Source organism: Leptidea sinapis, chromosome 13, assembly GCF_905404315.1.
Source record: "Leptidea sinapis chromosome 13, ilLepSina1.1, whole genome shotgun sequence".
In the NCBI taxonomy this organism is placed as follows: Eukaryota; Metazoa; Arthropoda; class Insecta; order Lepidoptera; family Pieridae; genus Leptidea; species Leptidea sinapis.
This window is the reverse complement of record NC_066277.1, coordinates 14,485,565-14,498,224: the sequence shown is the minus strand read 5'-3', so window position 1 is coordinate 14,498,224 and position 12,660 is coordinate 14,485,565. Positions and strand designations below refer to the sequence as shown.

Here is a 12,660-nt window from a genome sequence, read left to right as displayed (position 1 = left end):
TTATCAATCAATGGAATAAACATTTATCAACAGTTCATTATCGATATGATTTAGTTACCTCAAAAACTGGGGATGGTCGGGATGATATCCTAACTTGTGGCGTGTCGTGCGAAGGTGGAATTCGGCGGCAGTCATCAGGTTAAACAGCTCTTCGGAACACTCAAATGGACGAGCTGATACTTCTGTGCGCTAGACCAGAGATGAAAGCCATACTCCATGTGTGGCCGGACCTGCGCTTTGTAGAGCGCTAGAATATGGGCCGGCTTGAAGTATTACCGTGCTCTATTAATGACGCCCAGCTTCTTTGAAGCCAATTTGGCTTTGCCCTCCAGATGGCCACGGAATTGGCAATCGCTCGAGATTTCGAGACCCAGTATTCCGATACTAGGCGAGGCTTTAAGGGAAGTGTTTTCGAAGAGCGGTGATACGCCAAATGGGGTTTATTTAGTGGTTAACGCAAACACTTGAGTTTTCTGGGGGACATAAATTGGACAAGGTTCAATTTACCCCATTCCGCGACCTTCTCGATAGAAGATACAAGTTTCTCCCGACACTGGTCGACGATTTCCCGAGAGAGACCTGCATGGCCCGTGTATTCGGCATCACCAGTGCTGTCTTCTGCATAGCATTGGAGGTGTCCAACATATCATTGATATGCAGAAGAATCAGTGTGGGCGATAACACACAGCCTTGGGGCACTCCAGCGTTCACGGGCTTGGGATTCAAGCAATAACCGTCGACAACGACCTGAATGCTGCGCCCAGTGAGGAGTGAGGATGGCTATCCACATCCGGGAGCCGCGTTGGCGACTCAACCAATTAGGAGAGACCATACGCCAATGCAAAATAATGCACAGATCACCCTGCGTAGTCTGTGGTACGTGACCCAAGCCATTCGGCATTGTGCCCGTTGAAATCACCCAAGACTACGATTTCAGCGGAGGGGATCTGTGCAAGCACGTCATCAAATGCCGCTTGAACGCAGCCCATTAAGACTTTAGTTTAGAAGCTATTGTAATATGTTTGGATTGCCTAAATAAATAAATAAATATGTGAGGCAAATGCATTCCCTTACTCTCTGTTCAACTCTTTGGGAGACAAAAAAGCGTCTTTGACTCTCACCAATTACCAATGTGGTTTTGGTTTTCAGCTTCATTTATCCGTTTATTGGATATTTTATAAGGGTGGCAATGCTTTTGTGATTCTTACAAGACAGTATGGGGTCACATCCCATCAGGTTCCCGTATGTCTGCATAAAAAGACAGATGTGTCTTTAGTCCAAAGAGTTGTTTTACCTGATTTCTGCCACTGGATTCCACCTTTGCATGACATGTGACAAATTAAAACATCATCCCCACCACCTGAATGTGTGGCGTTCCTCCACAATGCAGTTTTCTTCCACGAACAACAAAGATGTGGAATGAGCTTTCTTGTTGGGTTTTCCGGGACGATACAACATGGGTACCTTCGAAAAACGCGTACATTGTCCTTAAAGGCCGACAATGCTCCTGTGATTCCGCTGGTGTTGCAAGAAAATGTGGGCGGTGGTGATCACTTAATACTGGGTGACCCACCCGTACGCTCGTTTTTCGCTTCCACCTTTTCCATAAAAAATGTAATGTTTGTAGGTCAGCTACTAGATTTTTCGTTCTACATACCTGATGTTCGTTACTACAGCAGCTTTCGGAAAACCAGTGGTCCCGCTGGTATATATGTACAACAATGTATCTCTTGGTTTAGCTGGTTCAGAATCTTTGAACGATTCAACTGACATCCCTGTTATCTCTGTAGACAGCGGGATGGTGTCCTGGAGTATTGGAGCTGCTGTTCTATCTGGCGAGTTGAACTGGAAGAGTGGCATGTCATGGAGTTCTGTCTGGATTTCTTTGATGGCTGAAATTAAATATATATAATAACATTGAAAAAATGAGTATCGAGTGCTTAAAAAAATACCGTTTTGCTCTACTAAAAAGCAATTTGCTGCGGAGAAATTGAAACACTTTCACTGGAAATACCTTTCTCTAAAAGATTTTTTCTATGTACGGACTTAAACACACGCTCACACTCACGCACACACGCATAGACACACATACACTTGGGTAATCAGAACACTTTTTTTTCAATATAACATTTAATAAAAAAAAAAGATAGCTTAATTAGGTAATCGGGGAGCCACAATACATTCACTCCCACTCAACACCTTAGGGAGGAGGGACTGGCTGAAAAACAGCGCTGCGTGGAAACATAAATCCATTTCCTTTTGCCTTTTGTTTCACCGCGTAGCCTAATTATTTATTTTATATTTGTAGTGTTTTTTATGGCAATAAATAATTTATTAATATTTTTGTTTGTTGATACCCGAGGGAGCTATTTAGTTATTTGACTACCCCAATGGAAAAAAATAGCATGCACCACGTTTTACTTTATTTACATAGTATGTTATTTCTTTGTGTGTCTTCTACCGCATTTATTGCAGGGAGTGTTCGGAAAGGCTGTTTGACCCGATCAATGTAGCCCAATTCCACCTTCGCACCACATGCTACAAACTTTGTTCTCTTCACCATTTGAATATGTGGCATTCCTCTACAATGTTTCCAAAGAATTTTCTACCACGTTCAAGTAAAATTTGGAATGAGCTAAAGCGCAAAAAGCGCGGCATTTCCTCAACTATATGTAATGAGATCCTTCAAAAAAGGGTGTAGGTACACCACGCCATGCATGGACTATGGGTGGCGGTAATCACTTACGATCGGGTGACCCTTATTTATCTCTTATTTGGAAAACTTTTTCTTCAAAATAGGCTTAACCAATTTATGACACACCGCGTAGCAAAGAAGAAGTAGAATTGTTAAGGATCGTTATGTTTCATGTTAACTCACCATCAGACATTTCATCCCCAAATACCACCGCCTTGCATTCAGCAATCCTGAGGCAGTACACCAGTCTCTTGCCTCGTAGATTTGTATTAACCAACGCCGTGGTAACCCTGATTTTTGCTAGACCGAGCCACAGGAATACATACTCTGGCTGTGTCTCCATAAATAGGGCTATCACTTCGCCGGGCTTAAAGCCTTGGTGTTTAAAATACCAGGCGATACGATTGCTAAGCTCGTCTCCCTGTGCAAACAAACACAAAGCTAATATTTATATATGTTGTTTTTATACAAGAAAATGAGGGATTAAAAGAGATTCAGAATATTTGTTTGTTTTTTTTTTGTATTCTGTTCTCCTTTCGACCTATCATAGCCAATGCTATTTTAGTTATTCTTACCTCTCGGAAGGTTAAGGCTCTATCTCCCATAACGAGAGCCTTTTTATCAGGTGTCTTTCTAGCTATTTCCTCCCATCTTGTTGTAACTGTAGTACCGTTTCGTTCCCAAAGCCAAACATTGAACATCGTGGCTAAAATCACTTTCAATCCCCTGCAATGAAAAGTACAGTTATTAAAACTAGGACTCCGCAATAGCTCGTCGTACCACTTCGCTGCGGCGTATATTATTTTAAGCGAAGCGAAGGTAAACTAAGATTGTGTACAAAAACAAAACAAAATTAATCCAAACAAAAACAATAAAATAACCTTCTGGAATTAGGCGCCATATTTTAACATGAGGAATTAGCGCCCTATTTGTTGCAAATTTAATAACTTAGAACCTGGCAGTCGAATCACTGTCGATTGATAGCAGTTTTACAATTAATATTTGATTGTGATTTGATCAATCGGCTCAATTTTTAAATAAATATAAAAAGCGAGTGCTTATTTAGAATAATTTGTAAATCATGTTTGTTTTTAATTATATTAATTGAATCAAGTCGAAATTCAAAATTCTGTCTCGACAATAACCTAGAAAATTTCGAAAGCTTTATAGAAAACTCATAGGAGTTGAATTTTTTTTTAAATCGATCCATAAATGGCCGAGAAACAATTTAACACAGAAATCAACTGGAGTCACCCGGTGGGAGCTTCGCTCAGCTATGCGTCGCTCAATAAAATTTCTTTCAAGCTTTTTATGTTCTACTACTGCGAGTGGGAGGCTCCCTAGCACAGGAAGCCGGCTAGATTATGGATACCACAATGTCACCTATCTCTGCCATGAAGCAATAATGTGTGAACATTATTGTGTTTCGGTCTGGAAGTCGCCGTAGCTAGTGAAATTAAATAGATAGATATATAGATAGACACATTATTGCATACCATACAGACAAAAAAATAAAAATTTATATAATGAAAAGGTCTTAAGCTAAGTACAGGTACGCAATGGGCGGTCTTATCGCTTGAACCGATCCCTTCCAGACAAATGTCTCAAGGTGACGAGCGCAATAATTGTAGTGCCGCTCAGACTTTTTGGGTTTTTCAAAAATCCGAGCGGCACTGCATTGTAATGGGCAGGGCGTATCAATTACCATCAGCTGAACGTCCCGCTCGTCTCGTCCCTTATTATCATAATAATTTTTATATTTGAGTTGTCAATTTCAATATTCCATACAGATCCCGTATCAATAACAGTATAGGTACTAGGGGAACATAATTTGTGAGTAGTCAAGGTTATGCAGCGCAATTGAATAATGACCCGTATCCGGTATTCTGGTTTCATCCTATTTTTGTTGCATAACAGGCGAAGCGTGTACTTAGAGTGTTTATTGGTTCGTGCAATGCTTTTATTAATTTACTAGCTGTTCTTATGATGAGAAATAATTTGTCAGGACAAATCTCTTAACAAAGAAAAGAAAAAAAGGATTGTGTGGTTTTATGAAACTACGGTAAAAGTGAAGCTTTTTTTCACATTATAGAAATTTAACTAAAAATTTATGGAATGATATTCCATTAAGGGTATAAAAATCGCTTTATCAATCTTAATTTTATACTTGATAAATTGGAATAATAATGGGAAATAGCATGGAGCACTGGCACAAATGAGTAATAGTCTATAGACTACACGGTCAGCTGCTACGAACTATAGGCGTCGCCCGACCGTCACGCGTCATGCAACACACAGACGAAAAAGTTTGAGACGATGAAATAAAAGTTTTACTTTAAAAATCCTTTATAAGGCTTAAATAAAACACTTTTAAAGGATTAAAACGCGTGCGAAATAACTATTTCTACATTAGATTTTTGCGTAAAAGATTCATTTTTATTTTAGTTAACCCGACGTTTCAAGACCTTTCCAGATCTCGTTTTCAAAGTGTTTTATTTAAATTTACACTCGTGTTAATCAAAGAAAAACTTTATAAGGTAACCTACAATGAATAATTTTAAACTTTTTTAGCAGATAGACTAACATATTTTCATAGACAGTTATGTCGAAAAGATATTCGAATCAAGCAAGAAAACTATCTAAAAATTCAGAAGCTTCGTTATTTAATAAAAAACCTGCTCACGGATGGCACTCATTACTATAAGTACCAGGATTGTAGCTACTACCAAGAGGTGTCTTACACTTCATTGAATGATTGCTCTATTTACTGCCATTCACAAAAGGGGTCAAAGTTTAAAATATCCCGTAGTAATTTAAGTTGACGGATATGGAATCAAATTTAGTTCTTTTTTGTTGTATTATTAAAGTCATAGTACCGATATATATATAATAATATAAACACACTTTTTACACAAATTATCTTGCCCCAAGTTAAGCATATATAGCCTGTGTTATGGGTTACAAGACAATGATATATTTAATATAATATTCTTACTTAAACATACATAAAGTCATATAAACATACATAAATACATTTAAACATCCATGACTCGGAAACAAACATCCATATTCATCATATAAATGCTTGCACCTACCGGGATTCAAACCCGGAACCTCTAGCTTAGTAGGTAGGATCGCTAACCACTCGGCTATACAGGTCGTCTCGGCTATACTCGTATATATATATATATAAATATATATATATATATATGTGGGTTCTTTAGGTGGCGATCTAAGAGAAAATAAGTGCTGCAAATATAGCAGGCTTATCAATTTTTTGGCGCATATCTCAATATAGACTATGCATATAAAAGTCTAAGGCTATGGTCTCCTGTTTTATGCCGTACGCGGCATCTGGCGTTGAAGTTGGTTAGCTAAATATTCAATGATCGCCAATACAATTATATCTCATGAATAGTACCTAATGCCACCTTTAATATATTATACAGCTTATAATATGATTAGTTATTTATTATTATTGCATTTATTATTTATTTTTATTTTATAACACTATAAATTTAGAAAAAAAACGACAAAATCAACAAAGTATAATATTCAGTCATTCCGTTTGATACCTATACAAATTAATTACAATTCAAATTCAAATTCAAATATTTTTATTAAAAATAGGATGTGACATCACTTATTGAAAGTCAAAAACTACCACCCATTCCAAAATGAATGCCTCAGACCTGAGAAGAATGGGCGCAACAAACTCAGCGGGCTTTTTTTTTTCATCAAATAAATATGTTTACAAAGTAATATTGTACAATTAAACTTATTATTTAATAGCCTCAAGGCGGTCACTCCATTCCCAATCTGTGGTATCTTTAAGAAAGTCATTTATGCTATAGTAACCTTTACCACACAAACGTTTTTTAACAAATCTTTTGAATAACGTAATACTTTTGTTTTGAACATTTTCTGGGATCTTGTTGTAAAAGCATATACATCGCCTACTATACCTACCTACCAACTCGACTTAGCTGAGTAGTAGGCATCATCAGTTTATGTCTGTTCCTGGTGTTAACATTATGGTTATGACAGTTTCTGGCAAATTCAAAGTCCCTTTCTTTAAACAGCTGTTCGTATTGTCCCTTCTACTTTCTTAGCTCCACGAGGGTTAGTTGGAGCTGTTCCTCAGTTTGACGGGCTTTGATTCCTCGGGTCATCATTTTTATAACAGCTGACAGATCACGGGAGACGCACAATAAACTTAAGTTATTTAAAGTAACACACAATAATACTTGTTTATATATACACTGAGTTTTTATAATTTATTTTACTTAAATTAAACAAAATGTATGCTAGATTAATATATACTTTATCAATTAAATTTATTAAAATTAATTGGGAGAAGTTCAATTTCGAACTATGCCTTAGTGTTGCCGCAGCAAAAAAAAATAGGAAGGCTAAAGCAACTGTTTACTCCAAATGTCACGAGGGGCTGCTGCAAAACCAGTGTTGTGTTAGTGTTGACAACAATAACACAACAATATACTGAGTCAGCTCCATTTAGCAGGGAATCATGCGCAGTTATTTTTTTTTAATTTTTGAAGTTATAGGTACTTCTCTGGGCGCGTTATTACTAAATTATGACAGTGAAATTTTAAAATGCGCGCGCATCACTGCTTACACAAAGGTAACAGGGTGAAGTTGGTTCCTAAATTCTGACGTTTGCCACACTCGTTATTTTTTTTTTGTTTCTTCGTCCATTATTAGGACAGGCAATGGGTTCAAGCCCATACAGCCGTTCCGTTATTTAATAATTAATTGTCAAAGCCATCTTTGCAAGATTTTTACAATATTGTTATTTCTACAAACGTACAATAGTACGAGCAATAAATAATTTTAAGGATTTTTGCTTAGGCCAAAGTAGTATAACTTCTAGCCTACATACATAATTATATTTTTATTTTTGTTACCTTATTTAATTTAGTATGTTAAATTGTTGTGTTGTGTGTTTTTTTGTTGCTAATAAAGTGTTTGTTAAATATATTATATTTATAAAATATGTCTTTTAAACTATTACGCTGCCCGAGCACAACGACATCTAAAAATAACAGAATTTTTTATGAATATAAGGGACGTGCCGCTCAGGATTCTTGAAAAACCCAAAAATTCTGACCGGCACTACAATTGCGCTCGTCACCTTGACATAAGATGTTGTCTTATTTGCCCAGTAATTTCACTAGGTACGGCGCCCTTCAGACCGAAACACAGTAATGCTTACACATTATTGCTTCACGGCAGAAATAGGCGCCGTTGTGGTACCAAAATCTAGCCGGCTTCTTGTGCAAAGGAGCCTCCCACTGGTAAAAATAATATCTCTTAAATTATCATGTTATCTATTATGTAGACACTTTAAGGAGTGTTTTGTGTCCATACTGTAGACATAATACAATTCTATGGACTCCATAGTAGATATCTAACTATATTCTAATTGGATCTTTAACACACATGTTTTATATTTTACATTAACAATAGCATTAACAGTTAAAGTTATGACGTCATGTAAGAATTATTGTCAAATAGTGCAACACATTTTTTGCTTAACCGGTACTTTAACATATTTGTTATTGCTAAAGTTAGCTGATGCTACCCAGCCTTAATATATTATCATCAAATAGATCTATTTATAAAATGAATCTCTCGGAATCATCTTCGCCTACGATATAGGACGTTTCATTGTTGTGTTACGGTTCCATTGTACCAGGGGACAATAAATCGTAAAGAGATTCTTAACATTTGAACTTTGAACCTCAGTAGTTCTTGTACGCGAAAACAAACCTAATTCGCAATAACATGCGTTGGTACAATGATACACATAATACCTTAGATAATTTATACGTCTAGATCATAGAGTAACTTATTATTGGTCTAGATAGTCTCTTGCTGTTAGACAACCGATAAGGCCAGGAATTTAGTGTTTAGTGTGCGTGACAAGCTACGTCTTACAATCGCGATTTGTATAACACTTTTTTTTTTAGGAAGACAAACGAGCGTACGGGTCACCTGGTGTTAAGTGATCACCGCCGCCCACACTCTCCTGCAACACCAGAGGAATCACAAGAGCGTTGCCGGCCCTTAAGGAATGGCCTCCGGTCCTCGACACTAACCTATGCGAAACATAGCGGCACTAGGCCGCTACTTCACGCCGGTATTCTGTGCGAGTGTGGTAAGCAACCCGGACGGGTCTGGTCCGATTGTGCTGACGTCATAAGACAGCAGCATGGCTCTCCCACTTTCAAAAAGCCCGTAGTCGCCTCTTACGACACCCTTGTACCTGGGACTACCCTATTCTTTTTACGCCCCGGGGCAGCACAGGGCAAACTGTGTTAGTGTGCGTGGATTTCTCAAAAATAGAGGTTATTTCTAAATTCATTTTTTTCGACGTTTTCACAGCTGTCATTGTCTATCTAGACGTATAAATGATCTAAGCATAGAACGTTACATCCTCTTTGGTATTTAGTTCGATACAGGCGAAGGAAAAAATATTTGAAATTTTAATATTCTTTTAGAATAGTTGGAGGTGCCAGTCTTTTGATGTTAATAATTTATCGACAGGATTAAGTACCTGGAATACTTTTTAAGCGTTATGGTCTTCTAAAAGAAAAAATGATACTATTTTTATTTTGTGTTAGTATACTATAACAAAATATTTTTTGATTCTTTGCTACTATCATCCTGCCCATAGTATCAAAAATATACAAAGTTTATTATTTACATACTTACAAAGTCAAAATAGGTCATCTTTTACTTTCAAAATATTTTAATGAGCATTGTTAATCACTGAGAATTAACTATAATAGTTTTAACTATAATATGGTGGGCTTGTAATGGGAAATCCTGCTTGTTTATTCAAATTCAAATATTTATATTCAAAACTAGCTGACCCGGCAAACGTTGTTTTGCCATATAAAGTATAATTCACGCGATAGTTTTATAAATAATAAAATATTGCCTATATTATAGCCTGTACATCATTTTGTTCTATTGTCAATAGTTTTTGCAGCGCACGCAAAAATAGGTTTTCGATTTTACACCTTGTGTTACAAAATAGCAATTTTATTACGGATCCCTAATTTTGAAAAAAAAAATGGACAAATGGACTACCCAACACTGAAAGAATCATTCAAATCGGACCAGTAGTACCAGAGATTAGCGCGTTCAAACAAACAAACAAACACTGCAGCTTTATAATATATTTTTATTCAAAATGGGGATATGATTACACTTATTGAAAGTCAAAAACTACCACCCATTCGAAAAAGTATGCCTCAGACATAAAAAGAACGGGCGCAAGAAACTCAGCGGCCATCTTTTTTTCACGAAATAATGTAACAATCTAAGATTAAGGATTGGTCTCCAACTAGATACCGCACTAACTAAGATCAATAACTTTTTTATTACGGCAACTATTAGATGCTGGTGTGCGTTGGATCTTGACACTCAATGGCATGATTCAAATTTTTTAACATACGTGTTATTTTACATTGAAACTAGCTGACCCAGCAAACGTTGCATTGCCGATATTAAAATCGCGGTACAAAAGTAACTGTTGATCGTAGATGGGTTTGAAGTCGTATGTATTTTTAATGCTGACACATAATCAAAAAAATTTAAAAAAAATGTCAAAAAAATTAAAAAAAAATCGTGTGGACCACCCTTAACATTTAGGGGAATAAAAATAGATGTTGTCCGATTCTCAGACCTACCCAATATGCACTCAAAATTTCATGAGAATCGGTCAAGCCGTTTCGGAGGAGTTCAAAGTTTAACACCACGACACATTTCTAGTAGTATTATTTTAACAAAGTTTTACTACGCAACCCGGCATTTTAGTTTCAACTATTAGCAAAGTTTAACATAACATGTGGCACGTCAACGTCACATTGTTCGAGACTGGCTTGAGTACGCCCATTTGGGCGTAGTATTAGTCGCCGCACTTTGCTACTACGCCTGAGGTATCTAGTTGGAGCGCAACGGAGACCAATCCTTAATCTAAGGTTACAACGCAATAAAAATTATAATTCATCAGCCTGAGGGTGGTCGCTTCCTTCCCAATCTGTGGTATCATTAAGAAAGACATTAATGTTATAGTAAACTTTACCACACAAACGTTTTTGAGTGCAGTTTGGTCCAACTTGAGAGATAGTTTTTATTTCGATTTGGGACCTATAATTATTTTTATTTCCAATATTTGTTTTATATAGACATATTTTCTATGAGAGAATATAACAACAGGGACTTTACGAAATAATTCTTGATGTTTTGAAATATTATTGGTAAATTCCTATAAAACAGTTTTTTTTATTATCTACAGAACAACGTCTGTCGAGGCAGCTAGTATATATTTACTAGAGTAACTGGCACCTCCAAAAGCTGTATTGATAACATATTTACCAATTATAAACCCATTTCTCAGGCAATAATTAACAAACTGAGTTCAGACCACTTTGGTCAGTTAGCCTCTTTTAATATTGAGGTCAATAAATGTACTAAAATTAAAAAGTTTACGTTTGTTCCTGTGAATAATAGGCGAATGGAGAAATATAGAGGCAATGTGTCAGTTAAACTCTCAAATTTGGATTTATTCAAATATAATATTAATCCAAATGAAATGTATGATATGTTATTTAAAATATTTAAAACAGAGTTTGCTTCTATATTTACTTCTAAGACAGTTAAATCAGGTGGTCTCCTGTCATTTAATGATTGGGCAACAGCTGGCATTCATAGGAGCAGACAAAGGCTATATGAACTGTATAGTGAGAGATCATTGTATAATCATGATACATCTTTTCTCGAGTATGTTAAAAAATACTCTAAATTATTTAAAAGTGTTTGTTCTATTGCAAAGTCTATGCATATCAGACAAATAATAAAAAATGCACCAAATAAAATAAAGATGACTTGGAATGTTATTAACTGGGAATCTGGAAGATTGAAAAACCGCAACATTGAATATAATCTATCAATAAACAATACAATAATTCAATCTCAGCAGGAAGTTGCTACTGCTTTTGAGAATTTTTTTTCTGAGATTCCAGTTTCTATCACAAACACTCTTGTCTCCTCCACCAGTGTTGCTGAGTCACTTCTTCTGGAAAATGTTAAAGGATGTCAACAAAGTTTCAATTTTAGTTTTGTTAGCCCTGGAGAAATAATTAAAACTTTTAAATCTCTAGACATGAATTAAACTGCTGATATATGGGGCATTTCTGTTATAATAATAAGTTCAATAATTGATGTCATAGCACCATATCTTGCAATAGTATTTAATAATTGTATTAATCGTAGCGTGTTTCCTGACCTTCTGAAACATAGTAAAATTACATCAATATTTAAGTCGGGATTCTCTTCTGACCCGAACAACTATCGTCCTGTGTCGGTTTTGCCGACCCTTAGTAAAATTTTTGAAAAAATAATTTTAAGCCAAATGCTTACTTACTTTAACTCTCATAAGTTACTTCATTTGAAACAATTTGGCTTTACTAGGGGACGTTCAACAACGGATGCAGGTGTTGAGCTGATCAAGAATATTTTTGATGCCTGGGAGGAATCGCAGAATGCACTTGGCATCTTCTGTGATTTATCTAAGGCTTTTGATTGTGTTCAACATTCAACGCTGGTCAGGAAGCTATACTACTATGGCATAAATGGAACTTCGCTCGATCTTCTGACTTCATATCTAAACAATAGAATTCAGAGGATCGACGTGAATGGCAGGAGATCTCCTGGGACTCCTCTCAGTATGGGGGTACTACAAGGGTCTATTCTTGGACCGTTCCTCTTCCTTATCTATATAAATGATCTTCCTAATCTTATAGAGAAAAAACATAATGTAGTATTGTTTGCGGACGACACTTCACTGATTTTCAAAGTGAAAAGAAACCAAGCTATGTATGACGAAGTGAACGATATTTTATCTGACATCGTGTACTGGTTTAGCGCTAAGAACC

The 12,660-nt window shown here is 36.3% G+C and overlaps 1 protein-coding gene across 1 annotated transcript in view; it reads right to left on the bottom strand.

Moving 5' to 3' along the window:
* LOC126967633 (long-chain fatty acid transport protein 1) overlaps nt 1-12,660 on the bottom strand; it is a 45,984-nt gene that overhangs the window by 23,414 nt on the left and 9,910 nt on the right. Inside the window, exons 3-5 of the mRNA XM_050812200.1 lie at nt 3,271-3,421; nt 2,879-3,116; nt 1,658-1,892 (exon numbers count right to left, since the gene is read on the bottom strand). Of these exons, the coding sequence (XP_050668157.1) occupies nt 1,658-1,892; nt 2,879-3,116; nt 3,271-3,421 (624 nt within the window). The remainder of the gene's footprint in view (nt 1-1,657; nt 1,893-2,878; nt 3,117-3,270; nt 3,422-12,660) is intronic.